This window comes from Antechinus flavipes, chromosome 1 (assembly GCF_016432865.1).
Source record: "Antechinus flavipes isolate AdamAnt ecotype Samford, QLD, Australia chromosome 1, AdamAnt_v2, whole genome shotgun sequence".
NCBI classification, from domain to species: Eukaryota; Metazoa; Chordata; class Mammalia; order Dasyuromorphia; family Dasyuridae; genus Antechinus; species Antechinus flavipes.
In genome coordinates, this window is record NC_067398.1 from 341,297,785 (window position 1) to 341,318,188 (window position 20,404).

General features: G+C 34.0%; 1 protein-coding gene across 6 annotated transcripts in view; it reads right to left on the reverse strand.

Moving 5' to 3' along the window:
• Nucleotides 1–20,404, reverse strand: part of UNKL (unk like zinc finger) — a 143,186-nt gene that overhangs the window by 99,935 nt on the left and 22,847 nt on the right. For 5 of the 6 annotated variants that reach the window (XM_051969409.1, XM_051969412.1, XM_051969411.1 and 2 more), the window contains exons 3-4: nt 5,123–5,299; nt 4,484–4,617 (exon numbers count right to left, since the gene is read on the reverse strand). In XM_051969409.1, the coding sequence (XP_051825369.1) occupies nt 4,484–4,617; nt 5,123–5,299 (311 nt within the window). Of the gene's footprint in view, nt 1–4,483; nt 4,618–5,122; nt 5,300–20,404 lie in introns of those variants that run through there. The other variant, XM_051969413.1, reaches the window with a different exon arrangement.

A 20,404-nucleotide genomic window follows, 5' to 3' on the forward strand; every position in this document is an offset into this window, starting at 1 on the left:
AAACCCCCAATCAATTACTAAACTTGAAATTCTAAAATTAAAAGGAGAAATTAATAATATAGAAAGTAAAAAAACTATTGAACTAATAAATAAAACTAAGAGTTGGTTTTATGAAAAAACCAATAAAATTGATAAACCTTTGGTAAATCTGATTAGAAAAAGGAGAGAGGGAAATCAAATTAGCAGTCTTAAAAATGAAAAAGGAGAACTTTCCACTGATGAAGAGGAAATTAAAGAAATAATAAGGAGTTACTTTGCCCAACTTTATGCCAATAAATTTGATAACCTAAGCAAAATGGATGACTACCTTCAAAAATATAGGCTTCCCAGATTATCAGAGGAGGAAGTAAATTGCTTAAATAGTCCCATTTCAGAAAAAGAAATAGAACAAGCTATTAATCAACTCCCTAAAAAAAAATCCCCAGGACCAGATGGATTTACATGTGAATTCTACCAAACATTCAAAGAACAATTAGCCCCAATGCTTTATAAACTATTTGGAAAAATAGGGAATGAAGGAGTCCTACCAAACTCCTTTTATGACACAGACATGGTACTGATACCTAAACCAGGTAGGTTGAAAACAGAGAAAGAAAATGATAGACCAATCTCCCTAATGAATATTGATGCTAAAATCTTAAATAAGATATCAGCAAAAAGACTACAGAAAACCATCCCCAGGATAATGCACCATGATCAAGTAGGATGTATACCAGGAATGCAGGGCTGGTTCAGTATTAGGAAAACTATCAATATAATTGGCCACATTAATAATCAAATTAACAAAAACCATATGATCATCTCAATAGATACAGAAAAGGCATTTGATAAAATCCAACATCCATTCCTATTAAAAACTCTTGAGAGTATAGGAATAAATGGACTTTTCCTTAAAATAATCCGTAGCATCTATTTAAAACCAGCAGTAAGCATCATATGTAACGGGGACAAACTGCAACCATTCGCAATAAGATCAGGAGTAAAACAAGGTTGCCCACTATCACCGTTACTATTTAATATTGTATTAGAAATGCAAGCTTTGGCAATAAGAGTTGAGAAAGAGATTAAAGGAATAAGAATAGGCAATGAGGAAACCAAATTATCACTCTTTGCTGATGATATGATGGTGTACTTAGAGAACCCCAGAGACTCTACCAAAAAGTTATTAGAAACAATCCACACCTTCAGCAAAGTTGCAGGATATAAAATAAACCCACATAAGTCATCAGCATTCTTATATATCACTAACAAAACCCAACAGTTAGAGTTACAAAAAGAAATTCCATTTAAAGTAACTACTGATTGTATAAAATATTTAGGAATCAATCTGCCAAGGGAAAATCAGACACTTTATGAGCAAAACTACAAAACACTTTCCACACAAATTAAGTCTGATCTAACCAACTGGAAAAATATTAAATGCTCTTGGATTGGGTGAGCAAATATAACAAAGATGACAATACTATCTAAATTAATGTATTTATTTAGCGCTATACCAATCAGACTCTCCAAAAACTACTTTGATGAACTAGAAAAAATAATAACAAAGTTCATATGGAAAAAACAAAAGGTCAAGAATTTCAAGGGAATTTAATGAAAAAAAAAAATCAAATGAAGGTGGCCTAGCTGTACCAGATCTAAAATTATATTATAAAGCAGCAGTTACTAAAACCATCTGGTATTGGCTAAGAAATAGACTAGTTGATCAATGGAATAGATTAGGTTCAAAGGACAAAACAGCCAATAACTTTAATAATATAGTGTTTGACAAACCCAAAGACCCCAGTTTTTGGGATAAGAACGCATTATTTGACAAAAATTGCTGGGAAAATTGGAAATTAGTATGGCAGAAACTAGGCATTGACCCACACTTAACACCATACACCAAGATAAGATCAAAATGGGTTCATGACCTAGGCATAAAGAATGAGATTATAAATAAATTGGAACAGCATAGGATAGTTTACCTCGCAGACCTATGGAAGAGGGAGGAATTTATGACCAAAGAAGAACTAGAGATCACTATTGACCACAAAATAGAAAATTTTGATTATATCAAATTGAAAAGGTTTTGTACAAACAAAATAAATGCAGACAAGATTAGAAGGGAAACAACTGGGAAAACATTTTTACAGTCAAAGGTTCTGATGAAGGCCTCATTTCCAAAATATATAGAGAATTGATTCTAATTTATAAGAAATCAAACCATTCTCCAATTGATAAATGGTCAAAGGATATGAACAGATAATTCTCAGATGAAGAAATTGAAACTATTTATAGACATATGAAAATATGCTCCAAATCATTTAATCAGAGAAATGCAAATTAAGACAACTCTGAGATACCACTACACACCTGTCAGATTGGCTAGAGAGACAGGGAAAGATAATAAGGAATGCTGGAGGGGATGTGGGAAAACAGGGACATTGATACATTGTTGGTGGAATTGTGAACACTTCCAGCCATTCTGGAGAGCAATTTGGAACTATGCTCAAAAAGTTATCAAACACTGCATACCCTTTGATCCAGCAGTGTTTCTACTGGGCTTATATCCCCAAGTATCTACTAAAGAAAGTATCTTTTAGTATCTATTAAAGAAAGGAAAGGGACCTGTATGTGCAAGAATGTTTGTGGCAGCCCTGTTTGTAGTGGCTAGAAGCTGGAAAATGAATGGATGCCCAGAAATTGGAGAATGGTTGAGTAAATTGTGGTATATGAATGTTTTGGAATAATATTGTTCTGTAAGAAATGACCAGCAGGATGAATACAGAGAGGACTGGTGAGACTTACATGAACTGATGCTGAGTGAAATGAGCAGAACCAGGAGATCATTATATACCTCAACAATGATACTGTTTGAGCATATATTCTGATGGAAGTGGATCTCTTCAATAAAGAGAATTAATTCAGATCAAAGATGGACAGAAGCAGCTACACCCAAAGAAAAAACACTGGGAAATGAATATAACCTGATTGCATTTTTATTTTTCTTCCCAGGTTATTTCTACCTTCTGAATTCAATTCTCCCTATGCAACAAGAAAACTGTTCAGTTCTGCACACATATATTGTATCTAGGATATACTGTAACCTATTCAACATGTAAAGGACTGCTTGCCATCTAGGGGAGGGGGTGGAGGGAGGGAGGGGAAAAATCGGAACAGAAGTGAATGCAAGGGATAATGCTGTAAAAAAAAAAAAAAAAAAACTTACCCTGGTATGGGTTCTATCAATAAAAAGTTATTATAAAAAAAAAAAAAGTAAAGAAATGAGGAGAAGCCTGATTTCAAAAAAGCCTAGAAAGATTTAACATAAACTGATGCTGACTGAAGTGAGCTGAACCAAGAGAACACTGTACACAGTAACAGCAAGACTTTGTGATGAACTATAATAAGATTTAACTCTTCTCAGCAATACAGTGATCCAAGACAATTTCAACAGATTTGGGATGGAGGCCATCCTTCAGATAGACAACTACAGAGACTAAATGAAGATTAAAGCATAATATTTTCACTTTTTTTTGTTTGCTTTTTTCCCTTGTGGTTTGCCCCTTTTGTTCTGATTTTTCTTTCACAACATGACTAATATGGAAATGTTTAAAATGACTGTACATACATAACATACATCAGATTGCTTGGGGAGAGGGAAGGTAAGGAATGGAGGGAGAAAAAATTTGGAACTCAAAATCTTACAAAAATAAATGTTGTCCTGCTGTGTGACTCTGGGCAAGTCACTTAATCCCAAATGCCTTGCAAAAAAAAAAAAAAATTTTTTTTTTAGTTGATAGTTTAGTAGATAGTAATCGTTGAAAACTATCTTTATATATAATTGGAAAAATAAAATACTATTGAAATTTTTTAAAAATCTCACTCCAAGGGCAATGGCAAAATTACATATAGCTGCAAGTAAGTTGCAAACGTGTTGTTATCAAGGACTTATATTTAAGAGCTGGAATAAAAGATGTAACTGGAAACAGATTGGAAACAGATATGACTATAAAAGGTAAAGATTCAGTTAACATCAAAAAAGAGATAAAATTGACAGTAAAGGTGAGTAGTACCCTGATACCTTGAGATTAAAAAAAAAAAAAAAAAAAAAAAAGACAAGAAGGCCTCCAGCATGCCCTGTAATATATCCACATGGCAGAGTAATTTTGCTAAAGAGACAACAGTACAGTGGAAAAATTACCACACAGATGAAAACAAAAATTATCAATAATAGTAAGGGTATAAAAATGTCCCTCTAATTCTAGGAAACTCCCCCACCCCCCCACCCCGCTCCTTCCCTTTCCCCCCGCTCCCTCCCCCCAATGGTCTAAAAAGATAATTATGAATAGAGCAAATATATACTTCCAAATTATAGAAAAACTTTATTTTGAGGATGGCCCAGTGAATTTCAATTCACCTTATGGTTAAATACTCAACAAAACCTACACAAAGACAGATGCAGCAAGAGGTGAGAGGAGGCTGAATGACAGAATGTTACCTTGCCATCTGGGATCTTCCCCAAGGATTTTTTCTATCATTGCCTGGCTAGCTAAGACTCCAGGTTGCAAATCAGGAATGCTGTCACCACTGCCAAGTTGGCCATTTTGTAAGGCTTCTTGTGCCTGAAGTTCCCTAAAACCAAACAACAAGTCAGTTTACAAATATTAAATCTTCAGACTCCTTTTTTTTTAATTCCCTAAATAAAATATTTAAATTCATTTTGTTATATCACTCTTAAGAACCCTAAGTACGACTAAAGACAAAGGTGAAGTCATTAGCAGATATCCTGCCAAGGAAAACCCCCAACATTCTTGGAATCCCACATATGACCTGATTCCCAAAAGCTTTATTAAAGATTTTATTTCCTACATATTAGAATGGATTTTGAATTGTTAACTTCTTTTGGAGATATTATCTCATAACCTTGTATACTTAGTAAGTTCCCTGCAGTTACATTCAGCCGTATTAGAACTTAATATTTTTATTAAAAAAAAAAATTACTCTCAAAAATGTGACTACTTAGGTAAATGATTATTTTTTAAAAGTGACATCATAGCTGGTTCTACTATGCAAACCATTATAGAACAATTATACAAATGAGTTTAATTACAACTCAGTTGAAAAAAGATTATTTCACCTTATATCATATACTGGTGGTCTGAGATCAAGAGGGCCATGAGCAAAGGCACAATGGAGTCCATTCTTCACACAATGGCCACGAGCATCTGTTTCATGAATACATGTACCAGTCTTATAATATCTGAGATGATACTTTCTTTCAGTGTCCCCAGTAGTCCGATGTAAATAAGGACACCTGCAAAAAAAAAAAAAAAAAAAAAAATCCTATCTAATTCTTAAGAATCTTATAAAGTATTACTAATTTAATTTCATTTACATATTTGTTCCTTAGTCAAGTCTTCTTCAACTTTCTTCATCATGGAAAATAAAAAGGAATTCTTTTACCTTTGAGTATTTTTGATCAAAAAAACAGTTACTTGATCACTTAGCTCAATGTAAAATTATCTGACTAGTATAAAATACAAACATATCATTGATAAAAGATAATATTAAAAGAGAAATCAATTACTTTCACATTAAATAATCTCTTTATTTATCTGAAAACTAATCAGACTAAATCACTTACTTTACATTTATTAGAATTCAAAGAATAAAAGTTAACAAAACACACACAATAGAATGACCATGTTTTTTACATCACTACCATGTCCATTTTGTATAAGACAGTACAATTTGTCTTCTGTAGCTAAAGAGAAACATTTCTTACTCAGATTAACACTGAATAAAGTGATTAACTTCAATGAAATAAAAAGTGCCTCACAAGTATTTTCAATATAAGCAAAATAGACTATCTACAACCTAAATAAGTAAGCTATATCTGGACATATGCCCTCAAAGATTTCAAAAACCAGTTCTTTCCCTCAAATAAGGTACCTTTCAAATTAAAAACAGGAAGCTCTCAGGTACTTTATATTTAAAATAGGGGGGCACATAAAGTAATTTTGAATGGAAAAGGTTACATAATATTTTTAAAATAAACTTCACATTTTATAAAACATTAAAATTTATGATTTACAGTTCCAATAGAGCAGTAATGAATTGAACCAGCTATAGCCAGCGAAAGAACTCTGGGAGATGACTATGAACCACTACATAGAATTCCCAATCCCTCTATTTTTATCTACCTGCATTTTTTATTTCCTTCATAGGCTAATAGTACATGATTTCAAAGTTTGATTCTTTTTATACCGCAAAGTAACTGGACATGTATACTAATATTGTATTTAATTTATACTTTAACATATTTAACATGTATTGGTCAACCTGCCATCTGGGGGAGGGGGTGAAGGGAAGGAGGGGGAAAATTGGAATCAAAGGTTTAGCAATTGTCAATGCTATAAAATTACCCATGCATATAAGTTGTAAATAAAAAGCTATAATAAAAAAATAAATAAAATAAAATTTACCATTTAGCTCATTAAGTTCCTACTATATTCAAGATATCAATATCAGGAACCAGAGATATAAAGAAAAATAGAATTTGTCCTTAAGTAGCTTACGATTCACTGAAGTAACAAAAGGTAAAGTGTGTACAAAGTCATTTCAAGAAGGAGTGAGGACTTGCTATTAATTGGCTGATGCAAAAACAATCTATACTTTCAAGGAAACAAGCAATCCCACTAGGCTGAAGTGAAAAGGGATGGTGGGGGAATTATATAGAAGCATGGGAGGCAGAAAATGGCACACAATGTATTGGGAAAGGCTAGCAAGCCAGTGTGACTAAAATGAAGAGTATCTGAAGAAAAGCAATATGAAATGACATTGGAAATATGGCTGCAGGTAATGAAAGGCATTAAATGTCACAATGAGGATTTTATTATTTTTTCCTTGAGACAATAGAGAATCAATAAAGATGGGGGAGGGGGTTAGGAAGGGAGAAAGAAAGTAGGACAGCATTATAACAGTGCAGATGAAAGATTCTTGGTGCTTAGACTTAAGAGAGAACCTATATGAACAGAGTGAAGGGGATGGATGAGAGGATTTGTAGAGATAGAATAAAGACAACTTGGCAAGTGATTAGATATGGAGGTTGAGGAAGAGAGAAAGTCAAGAATGACTCTGATATGGTAGCTAGGAAGATAGTAGTATTGTCATTAGCAATGGGGCCATTTAGAAGAAGAAAGGTTTTTCAGAGTAATGTGAGTATCCATTTTGTACATGCTGTCTATGAGATGCCTACAGGTCAGTTACATGGGTATATCCAGCATGAATCCAGCATGAATCTAGCATGCAATGTGTGAGAGAGAGTAGAATTCAGAAGAGAGATTAGGGATATATATATAAATTTGGGAGCTTTCTGTAAGGTGAACTGAATTCATGGTATTGTTAGATTGCGAGGCAGAATAAAAAATAAGTGATGGAGAAAGAAAGTCAGAACAAAATTTAAGAAACACAGAGATGAAAAGGAAAATAACAAAGAGACCTGGGAATAAAAATAGGGAAGAAAACAAGTGCACAATGAGGAAAGAGATGTTAGATCTTCAATATGATCCTGCAAATATGACTTTAATAGGAAAAAAAAAATCCTCATAAGAATTTAATTGTACTTACATTTACATCATTCTATTTTTTACTTCCAAAGAATTGATTAGCTCTCTATACTTTCAGAAGTTGATCAAATGGGATGTTAAACAAATCTTGATCATTAAAAAGAAAGAGCAAAAAAGCTCATGCCAAGAGTGCAGTGCTCTATTTATAAATTATTGATCCAAATAAGCATAGTCTAAGTGATTGATTTTCAAAATTAGCACCACAAAATAAAGCTTCTTCATAGAAGCAAAATTTATTAAAAATAGGTAAGAAAAAATTTTGCATCAACAAAAAGTTTTAAAACTCCATAAAAAAAAGCAGGCAGAATAGTGAGCACTCTCACAGGACAGGACACTAAGTTCCTTCTAAAATGTCCAGGGGCTGTTTAAAGTGGCAGTTCTCCAATTATAATTTCTACTCAAATGTTACTTCCTAAAGTTATACATGTTGCTAGCACCACTCTTAACTTTTTTGGAATGATCTTGAAGTCCTAAGTCAGTGATGAGAGAACTAATATATTTTGAACTTTTCTACATATTTTGTTGTTGTTCTTGGTGATAAGAGTCCAGACCTGAAGTATGAAATAATTGGGCTCAAATCCTTCCTTAAAACATTTAACTAGCTGCATGGTCCCAGGCAACTGACTTCACTTCTTTGGGCTCTAGTTTCCTCATCTAAAAAATTGGGACTGGACTACACAACTTCCTGACAGGTAAATATGTATTTTTGCTTTGATTCTAAGAGCTATACTTATGTTCCAAACAAACAAAAGCTATGTAAAATGAACATTTTAGCTGTTTATTATTTAAAAGATATTTTGCATTAAATCTTTTTCCATCAGAGATTCTTTAGCTGTTATACACACAATACATGGCTTTAAGGAATTCTTGTTTCAAAACACCACAGAGGCTTAATGCTTAGCTATTTAAATAAAGTCCCTACTCCTTGGCGTTCTTGTGGTCATTCATTTTGAATTAAGAAGCAGGGCCTATCAAAAGTTGAAGAAGAGAGTAAATTACAGAAGAGAAATTGTAAGAGGAAGGAAAAAGGAAAGAGAAATTCTTAAACAACCAAAAGGAGACAAGCTGTATTTCATCTTAGTGATCCAGTGCAGTTTAAATTTCCTCTACTATTTTTTGGACTTTGTCACTCAGACAATACTAATCTGATCTGCCTACAAACATATTTCTTGGTCCCATTTAACTATCATGCTAGCACCTCCAATATCAAACCTTGGAAAAAAGAGAGTAAGAAGTAGTAGATAGAGTACTAGATTTAAAGTCTACAAGACCTAGATTTGAACTCTATCTCTGGCATTTATTAGCCATGTGACCATGGGGTGGTTATTTCACAAAGACAAGTGGGCCTTAATTTTACTATCTATAAGATGAGGATAACAAAACCCATAGTACTCATCTCTCAGAGTTGTGATGATCACAAGATAATATATATAAAAAAATTTTGAGTACAATGTAAAAGTAGACTATTATATTAAAAAAAAAATCAACAAACACTTATAAAATGCCTATGATATGCTAGGCACTAGGCTGCATATTGAGCAGGATAGTAAGTAGTCTCTGCTCTTAAGAATCTCAATCTAATTTAACTTCTTTCTTTGTAAATTCATTCAAAAGAGCTAAAAAACAATGGCTAGCAATGGGTTTACTAGCAATTCTGACAGAGTGTAGAGCACTAAAGGTACCTTTTCATTTAGGAAACAATAGTAACCCTAAAGTCCCCTGATCTTAGAGTATTATTGTTCTAACAATCTGTCAATGTTTCTCAGTCTTCTAGTCTTAGGATAGTCCTATATACACAGCTGAGTGTCAGATACAGAATCTGCTGGTCAGTGATAATCAAATTCCTGAGACTACTCCTCAATTCTACCTCTGGATCAGTGGCAGAAATAAGTGGATAAATTCCTGCTTCCTCCTTGTTTGCTTAATTCATTTGGAATTTTGCCTGCTTCAACTGGCATTACAATTACAATAAACTGCCCCTTGACTTGGAGATGGGTTCAAGCCTGCCTGCAAATTCATGTCGAAGACACCTCACCTCGAAGATACTAGTCTGTGACCCCCCAACATTTTTGATGGGGGGGAACTCTGAAGCTATCCTCTGACTTTGGGGGGAACACTTGAGAAATTCTCCTTGAACTCTTAAGAGGAGCTTTCCCCAGCAAAAGACTCGCACCAGGGAATCAAGATAAGCAGTTTCATTCTGTTACACCCTCTACTGAGTTGAAGATTAGTCCAGGGACACTCATTCAACTAGAACTCTCTCTATTCAATTGAAAGATTTCAGTCTGATTTCAACTCAAACTGCCCCAGCCCCCAGCCAAGATAAAATAGATTTCGCCTTGCAAAGCCCAAAGCGGGACCACGCCAGGCAAAGGGACTTCTCCTTGACATAGCTGCCTTCAAGGACCCCCTGCCGACTCAGAAGACAACCTTTTCTCAGTGTTAACCCCTCTTTATCTCTCTGTCAGGATTCCTCTGCTAGACCTTTACTTTTCTGCCAGGATCTTGCCACTGAGCAAGTTGACCTCCTAGCAAAAGTTAACTTCTCAGTGCCAATAAACTTCTTTTTGCCAGTCTTAACTTTTCGGGTTTGTAAATTCTTTTACAAAGGAGCTGCACCAACCAGAAAGGGTTCCCACAACTCTCTACCCTGTGCCAAACCTCATAATTTTGGGGATGCTGCTTGACAAGGAGAGCCCCCAAACTCTCTTTCTCTCTGACTCTCCCCTGAGAGATCCGCCTCAGGGAATCAAGATAAAAGTGGTTTCAATATGTTATCTGGATGGGACTAGTTGAGTCCAGGACCACTCCTACTTCTATTGAATTGGAAATTAGCCCAGAGACACTCATTCAATTCCAAGATTTTCTATTCTGATTCCTGCTCAAACAGCTCCCAGCCTCCACCAAGAGCTGCTCATAAAACAAGTTTCCTTCAATCCATCTCCTTGCAGAAGACCTAATCCATGCCAAGGAACTTCTTTCTCCCATTGGCATAGCTGCAACCCTCTGCCCGCTGAAATGATATTCTCTTTCAGCGTTACCCTCTCTTTATCTTTCTCACCTATTTTCCTAACAAGACCTTATTCATCTCTCTGTCAAGATTTCTCTGCTAGAAACTCTCTCATTCTCTCTCTGCCATGACTCCTCCACTAAAATCTTTACTTCTGTCAGGACCTGCCACCAAGGAATTCAGTCTTCTAGTAAAGGCTGGCTTCCCAATGCCAATAATAAGCTTCTTTTTCCAGATTAACTTTTGGGTTCATAAATTCATTTATGAAGGACCTACACCGCCAGAAGGGGGTTCCTACAACTCCCTGCCCCACGCCAAACCCCATCATTTGGCTCCCTGAATCAAGGGGAGCCGAACCTCATCATTCTGAACCTCAACAGTTGGATCAAGAGCAGTCCATGACAGTGAAGAGCAATCACTATTATCTTCACAGCTAACTAGTCTGGACAAGGAATCCAATTTGTGATTTTGGTCTCTCTATATGGGTATTTTCTTGCTGCACAAAAAAGTCCCTCCTCTCTTTACCAGAAAATTTACATAATTAAAAGTTCAGGGGAGCCAAAGCAAGGTACACACTGCCTAAGATGCAGGTTTACTAGTAGACAGGTTATGGAGGGTAGAATGATTTTGTACTTCATCAACATGTTCTGTACCACAGTCATTAGGATATAAATTTTTTGATCTTAATTGTAGTACAACCTCAAAGTAGGAGCACAGAAATGAAATTAAAATGCAACTTAACCCTTTCATTTTAAAGATGAGAAAACTGAGGCATTTCGAAATGATCGATATTGGATTCAGGTTTTTTCAACATCTAACCTTATAATAATAAGCCCTATCATTTTTCTTTTACCAATAAAGATAATTCTATTTTGACTCTTTGTTATGTTCAAAGTTATAAAGTCTTAGTTGAATAGCTAAATGATACTTGGTTACATGATTTTCCCCCCAAATTAATGTACCTAGAGCTACCATATTTTATATATAAAAAAATTAATTCAGAAAAACATAATGCAGATCCAAGATATTATTTACTTATAAAATGGCCCTGTACAAGTATCAATTAAGTGTATATGAATACAAAAGATAAATCTAATGAAACTAAAAAACTTTTGAATAAACAAAATTAGAAAAAGGAAAGAGACTGAGGGGAAAATTTTATATCAAGTATCTCCGATAAGGTGCTGATGTCAGACATATGGACAACTATAGATCAAAGTCATTCTCCAGTAAGTCAAATAAAAATGAACAATTCTCTAAAGAAGAATTGCAAACTATGAAGGAACACTGTAAATCATTAAAAATCATAAAATCAAAATAAGTGAGTTTTGCCTAGCACCCACAAATTGCCAAAGACAACAAAAGATGGGAATAATCAATGTTGCTTCAAGAGATGTGGAAAGATAAAAACACTAATGTTTTGTTAGTGGAGCCACAGATTAGTCTAATCTTTTGGGAAAGCAATGGGAATTATATAACAAAGACAATGAAACATACATACCTTCTGATGATGAAATTTCACTGCTAATTATTACACTAAGAAAGTCTAGGCCAGAAAGAAAGGCAAATAAATATATGCCAAAATACTTATAAAAACGTTTTCTGTAGTAGTAAAACCCTATCAACTTAGTAGATGCTATTTGGGGAAATGGCTAAACAAATTGTAATGAATGTATAGAAAATTATCGTTTTGCAAGAAACAGTAAATATTAATACATAAGAAGACATATATGAATATATAAAGTAAGCAAAACCAAGAAAACGACATACAAATAAATGACTACAACTACATAAAGATAACAAAAAACAAAACAATTTAAATGAAATACTTCAAAATTATAAAGATTAAGCTTAGTCCAAAAAAAGCTTCTTTGCAGAAGTAAAGTACTATGGATATGTTAGTTTTGTCAAACTGGGTTTATCCCTCCCCCCCTTTTAATTATTTTAAAAGACTTCTTTGAGGGGAAAAAAGGGAAATTTTGGGAAGTATATGGTATTTTATACACACACACACACACACACACACACACACACACACAGACATACACACACAGATACACATGTATGCATATTAAAATGAATGAAATGAAAACTCAACCAGGTATTTCAAATTATGCTCAATAAAAATCTGGCAACTTAATTATGAGTCAAAGAATTTTGGTTTACTAAAACATCAGATTATCTGTCTAGCTGTCCTTCTATTTGTCCTTTCCAAACTGGAATCAACAATGTACCTCACCATATAGCTAAGGAAATATATTACAATCATAAGAAAAGAACTACAATTGTAATGCCAGAGAAACTGAGGCAGGAGAGAGATTAGAGAGTTTTTAATATTTTATTAATGGGAGAGTAAGATCGACTGGACAGGACTCTCGTCTCAGATTATCCAGTCAGACAGAGATAAGTATACTGGGACCAAGGAATCCATATTGGTCCCAGGGCTGGAGGACCCAAAGAATCCAGCGTCCAGCATACAGCTGCCAGACGCCATTCTCCAGCCCTGAATGGAAGAACCCCAACTTCTTAAATACCTTTTTGGAGACAAAGAAGAGAAAGGGAGGGAAAGTTTTTTTATCAGGGAGGGGAAGCCATAAAACCTAAAAATTCCAGAGACAAAGAAGTAAAGATATCATGGGTTAATCTTGGAATATTCTAAAGGATATTGTAAATCCGTAAAAGAGTCAGGAGATCTACTCTTTTATCTTGCTACTTCATAACCCGAGAGCGAATAATCCTTAGTTTTACTGGGTCAGAGACAGAACAGTTAAGGAAACTGAGACAGGGAAACTGAGTCAGGACAGTTAAAGAGAACTGTGGCATAACACAGTGAAGCATCAAAATTTTTAGTTATATTTGCTTAGTCTATTGGAGCAGAAAAGAGAATCCTCACATACTATAAGTTCTCAATGACTCCACATATGACGTTTTATTTAAAATCCAATTATCTGAAAGTTATCTTGTTCAAGCAGTGAGACAGTGCAAAAAGCGTCTCTGAATTTTTTGAAATTTCTAGAGGTAAAAAAGATTCAGTTGCAACATTTGCCTGTACCCTTTCCTTAATTTTTCTGGAAACTTTTATGCCCTGTGCTTGTTTTTTAACTATTTGATTTGCTGGTCAGTCTCTACTCTATCCTTGACATCAAGGACAAAAAACTAGTCTGATTTGACTAAGAAGAAACCAGAGCTTTTCATCAAATTTCTCTGATAAGGAAATGGTATCCAAGATAAAGAAATAATAAATATATGATTAATAGTCATTTTCACAGTTGTAACACATTCCCCGTATTTTAGAGTTTTTTCAATAAGTTGTGCTGTTTTTTGGTTTTTTTTTTTCCTTCTCTAAAAATTATTGATGGTTATATGGTATGGCTTCCCAGGAAGGGAAGGATACTTGAAATAGCTATTATAATGTAAGAAATAGAAGACATCAATAAAAACTCTTTTCTAAAAAAAGTATTAATTCTAAACCTTTCTGACAATCTCTAAGTCTCAGAACTGTTGGGATGAACTGAGGCAAAGAATTAGTCTTTAAAAAATCATTTATCTAGGACCACTTAAAAAATATAAAAATATGGGAAAGGACAGGTTTCTTAACTCAGTTAAATTAAAAGTATCTCATTTATTTCACCAATCTAGAAAATAGATAATTTATTCAACAAGCAGGAATAAAATTTATTATGTTTAAAAAAAAAAAAGGCAGGGATAATAATGTTGATCTCAAAATTAAAGCTAAAACAAATTTAATCAAAAGAAAAAGAGGGAAATTACACTATCATGTCAATCACATTAATATTATTTTATACCATTTAAAATAACTAATGCAGGGGCAGTTAGATGGCACAGTGGATAGAGCACTAGCTCTGAAGTCAGGAGGACTTGAGTTCAAATCTGACCTCAGAGACATAACACCTTCCTAGCTGTGTGACCCTGGGCAAGTCACTTAACCAATTGCCTCAGCAAAAAATAAAATAATTAGTGTAAGGTTAGAATATTGCTGTGGTGTAGTAAATGCATATGAATGTATATGGGTATTTCTATAGACACATAAACACATATATATATCTATGCTTAACTGTAGTTTTTTTTTTTTTTTTTTTGGGGGGGGGGGGAGAAAAGGAGAAAAAAATAAAATATAAAGTGCACAGCAGAGACCAAAAGAAAACATACAAGGAAGTGAAAAAGCGGGAGGAGTTCTTGAGTAGTATTTATTATATAAGCTTTCTTGAAACAGAAATGCATATTTGTTTGCATTAGATTTTAAACTTTGAGAGCAGACTGTTTTTGACCCCCCTTTTTTTTTTTTTTTGGTATCCCCAGCACTTTGTTGGAAAGTTAGGTGAAAAAAGACTGAAAAGATAGGAGAAGGCTAGATTATTAAGGGTTATAAATGCCAAACAAAAAGTTTTGTATTTGTTCCATGAGGAAATAGGGAACCCATTGAGTAGAAATGGAATGGGGATGGGCAATGGTGGTAGGCAGATGACATGATCAGTGTCCAAATAGAGAAGAAAGACTTAAGGCTGGCAGACACACCAGTGACTACTGTAATAATTAAGTTGTTAGGTGATGAGGGTCTATACTTGAGCTATAAGTAGCAGTATCAGAAAGGACATATTTGAGAGATTCTGCAAAGATGAAACTGGCTTGTCTTGGCAACAGCTTGAAATTGAGAGATGAAAGATAGTGAAGAATCCAGGATGTCTCTTAAGGTGCAAGCCTGAATATACTAGAATGATGGTGCTGTTTTTCATAACTACAGGGAAGGTGGGAAAGGGAAGAGATAATGAGTTTTGTTATAGATATACCGAATTTAAGAGGTCTTCTAAACAGATAGTTTGACGTTATGGAATATTATTGTTTTGTAAGGAATGACAGCAGGATGAATACAGAGAGGATTGGCGAGACTTACATGAACTGATGCTAAGTGAAATGAGCAGAACCAGGAGATCATTATATACCTCAACAATGATTGTTTGAGGATGTATTCTGATGGAATTGGATCTCTTCGAAAAAGAGAGCTAATTCAGTTTCAATTGATCAAAGATGGGCAGAAGCAGCTACACCCAAAGAAAGAACACAGGGAGATGAATATAAACTGCTTGCATTTTTGTTTTTCTTCCCGGATTATTTATACTTTCTGAATTCAATTCTCCCTGTGCAACAACAAAACTGTTCATTTCTGCACACGATATTGTATCCAGGATATACTGTAACCTATTCAACATGTAAAGGATTGCTTGCCATCTGGGGGAGAGGGTGGAGGGAGGGAGGGGAAAAATCGGAACAGAAGTGAATGCAAGGGATAATGTTGTAAAAAAATTACCCTGACATGAGTTCTATCAATAAAAAGTTATTTAAAAAAAAAAAAAACTAGATAGTTTGAGATGTTTTGGGGAAAGTTTTTTTTTTTTTAATCGTATTTAATTTTTCAAAATACACACAAAGATAGTTTTCAACATTCATTGCAAAACCTTGTGTTCCAAATTTTTCTCCCTATTTCCAAATTTGCTATGCTGTACAAGAAAAATTAGATCAAAAGGGAAAAAAAACAAACAAACAATAACAAAAAAAAAGGTTTCCCTAGTTCTCTCTAAGGATGTGAATGGTACTTCCCTTCACAAGTCTATTGGAATTGCTTTGAATGGCCTCATTGAAAAGAATTAAGTCCATCACAATTGATCATCACACAATCTTGTTACTTGTACAATATTCTTCCTAAGTCTACTCACTTCACTAAGCATGAGTTCATGTAAGTCTTTACAGACTTTTCTGAAATCAGTTTTCTCATCATATCATCTTAGAGGCATATAATAATTCTCCAACTGATAGGCATCCACTCAAATTTTCAGTTCCTTGCCACTACAAAAAGGGCTGCCACATTTTTGCACATGTGGGCCTTTTCTCTCTTTTATGACCTTTCTCATACAAACCCGGTAGAGACACTGTTGGATCAAAGGGTACGCACAGTTTTATAGCCCTTTAGGCATAGTTCCAAATTGCTCTCCAGAATGAGAGATCATTGACTAAATATTTATTAAATGGATTTTGTTTTTCTTCCTTTTTCATTTTGGTTGAAAGTGGGGTATGATCTTGAGTGCATCTCTGACTAAGTGATTTACTCCTTAATTAACTCTATTCCCTCTATAATAAAAGACACAATGTCTCTTTTTAAATTTAAAAGTCATAACCAGTCCTCAACCTATCTTCCAGCTTCATCATTCATCATTCTCTTCTTTCCTCTTTAAAGCAGCCAAACTGGCTTTCTATGTGACACACAACAGTCCACCTCCTGTCTCCACACCTTTGTATTGGCCATCCCAAACACCTACAATATACTCTCCATTATTTACTTAGTAAAGGGAATGAATGGAGATAGCTTTTTCCAAAACTTTAGTTAAAAAGGGAGAAATATCATGCATAGGATGAAATTTTGAAGGGAATAAATGAAGCTTTTTACACTTAATTCCTGCTCCCTGCTTATCTCTGAATCATAGACTACCACAAATACTCTATGACTCCAGCACCACCTTCTACATGAAATGTTTTAATTTCTCACTCTGCCAGATTCAGAACTCTCCCACTCAAACTACCTTGTATTTAACTACTTTGCATATCTTTATATCTATATTGTACACATTTATATATGTATGTCTCCCCCATCAAAATGTAAAACTTCATTAAGAGTAGGGATTGTTTCGTTCTTTGTACTTTTATCTCTAGCACTTAGGACAGTATCTGGCACTAAAAAGTAATTAATAAATATTTGACTGATAAATATAAAATAATAGTTTGAAAAATGAGAGAAAAAATGAAGGCAGTACAAAGTAGATAGTGTTTTGTAGGTATGTGAGTAAATATGGGAGAAAATACATAGGATGCTAGTGATATAATCAAATGAGATCTTTAACATTTTATAGTACCAAACTTATAGAAAGTAAGAAACCCTTTTGATATCAAAGACTACTGAAAATGGATTTTTTGCTTATTAAAATATCTAATATTCTCTGGAAAAATTTTTTGGTTCTGCCAATATATTCTATATATAGACTTTTTAAAAAAATAATAGCTTTTTATTTTCAAAATATATGCAAAGATAGTTTTCAATGTTCACTCTTGCAAAACCTTGTGATCCAAATTATTTTCGCTCCCTTCCCTTCCATCCTTATCTAGACAGAAATTAATTCAATGTTAAACATGTGCAATTCTTCTATAGTATACAAAGACATTTTTTTTTTTTGCTGAGGCAATTGGGGTTAGGTGACTTGCCCAGGGTCACACAGCCAGGAAGTGTTAAGTATCTGAAGTCAATTTGAACTCAGGTCCTCCTGACTTCAGAGCTGCTGCTCTATCCACTGCTCCACCTAGATGCCCCTATATATAGACTTTTAAGATGTTTCAATTTATTAGATTTCTTGCTAACTACAATTAAGGCATTCATACAAAGGAAACAAAATACCATAGTTTTTCCATTGCTTCAATAACTATACTTGTGAATCCAAATGATATTATGGATAGTGTTTTTCTAGACTTGGGTTTTTTACTTTTCTATATTTCTAATTAAATGATCTCAATTGTCTGCTTGTACTAGTTGCAGCTGCTTTTATTTTTATTTTTTTTTCAAACCAATTATGTACTTATCCACATGAAAGAATATCATTTTACTTATTTTAAAATTAGAGAATAAAAAAATTTAAGACAACTAAAACTGCTAAAAATTTAAATTTATATTAATTAACTCAATTTAAAGTTGTAGAATGGTCTGGAAAGCAGTTTATTAATTTCACTTACTATCATAATGGCATTAATACAATAGGTATCGTATTTTGACTTCCACAAGACTGATTAACTTCAAATTTACATATTTCAAATGTAGTAAATAGCAAGCCATCTGTATCACAGGCCAATGCAGAGTAAAAAAAATGAACCAAGAGAAATTTAATTTCATTTATCTATATTATTTTAATGACTTATGTTTTATTCAACTAAAATTGGAACTAATTTCAACACATTTTGGGTTATTTGTATTTTTTTTTTCAAAATTCTGATTCAGACATTGTTTTTATTGGGGGAAAGTAGTTATATTTCTACAGTATTTGTATCACAAAGTACCAGGTTTTCAATTGAAAATTGGATGTCCTGTGAAAAATTCTGCCAAAGGTGAGCATATATCTTTATTTTAAACTTCATTTGATGAAAATATTCACAAGATCAATGAACAAAGTCATCTCCATAGTAATTATATGAGACACATGAATGCCGCATGAGAGATATCTTATTAAGAAAGCCCTTCAAGTGGCGGTTCATCATACCAAGTCCTTGAACACCAAAAAAATTCCTATTAAGGAGAATTAGGGGCAGCTAGATGGCACAGTGGGATAAAGCACCAGCCCTGAAGTCAGGAAGTCCTGAATTCAAATCGGGCCTCATTCACTTAACACTTCCTAGCTGTGTGACCTTGGGCAAGTCATTTAACCACAATTGTCTCAGCAGAGAGAGAGAGAGAGAGAAGCTGTAGATAATACTGTGTTTCTGCTCCAAAGAAAACCACATCAGCCTAGGAAGTACCCTGGCTATCTCCATCTTCTTATTAATGATTTTCTTGTCAATCCACTACATATTAGCTTTTTCTATTGCCTTTGCTCTCGGACATTTTCACAATGAGCTCCTTTCTGCCAAGTCCAATGGCCCTTTACAGCCTCATTTAATGATATGAAAAGAATCTTAGATCATCTAGTCCAAGTGTCAGTAAACTACAATCCATTCTGAGGTTGGGCTGTTAAAAAACAGGATCTGATCTCCAACAAAATGAATTCCAGACCAACTTTCTTGTAATTTAAAAAATGACCACACCGCACCCTAGAGAGGTCTCCACTGGTCATAAATGTATCTCCCCCGAACTGTATGTTCCCCTGAACAGCTAAGACAAATATTCTTGTCTCTCTTCTTAGTTATAAAAAAAAAAAAGCCTAACATTTTAGATATCACATTTTCTGCAATGTCTGCTGTCATATATTTTCTCCACAATGTCATCCAAATTTTCACATTATATAGTGCTTCTTTTTTTAAACTATTGAGTTATGTTTTGTCACATATTCACACATGTTTATATATTCCTTAAATCCATCTCTAGAATCTCTAATTTCCTGATGGATTTTTCTGGTTTTCTTTCTTTTTAAACAAACTCTACTTTTGCTGAACTTGAAGATAAGGATTAGAGGGGAAAACTTAATACAAACTAAATGAATTAAGTTCCTTAATTTCCCTATAATACCTATGAACTATCATAGAAAAGTCTCATCTCTATATATCCAAGTTGCTCCACAGTTAGATTTAGTATCACAATCGACCCTGCAAAATAGTCTACAAATAACAAGAAGAAAAGGTCAGAAAGGCAGACTAGGAAAATAATACAATGATCAAAAAGTTAGCATTCTTTTCAGCATAATTAAGTTACAAAGTAGTAGTGATAAGTGCTCAAAAAATAAAATGCTCAAAGAATAAAAAGTTTTTATTTAAACCAGAGAGCAAAACACACTGGTCTGCACACTGAGAGAGCTACCACACCGTGGAGCTATTTGTTTCTGAAGAAGTCAAAGATGAACTTCTTTGGGGAAGAATCTCAACTCTCATTTAGGTTGATTTTTAAATATGACTACCTTATACTTTCCAACTTTACCTATCCTCAGCCTCTTTGATTAAAAAAGTACTGCAGTTATACTTAGTTCTTAAATTGAAATAAAATTTGTTTTATAAGGGTGCTTTATACATATCTCATTAG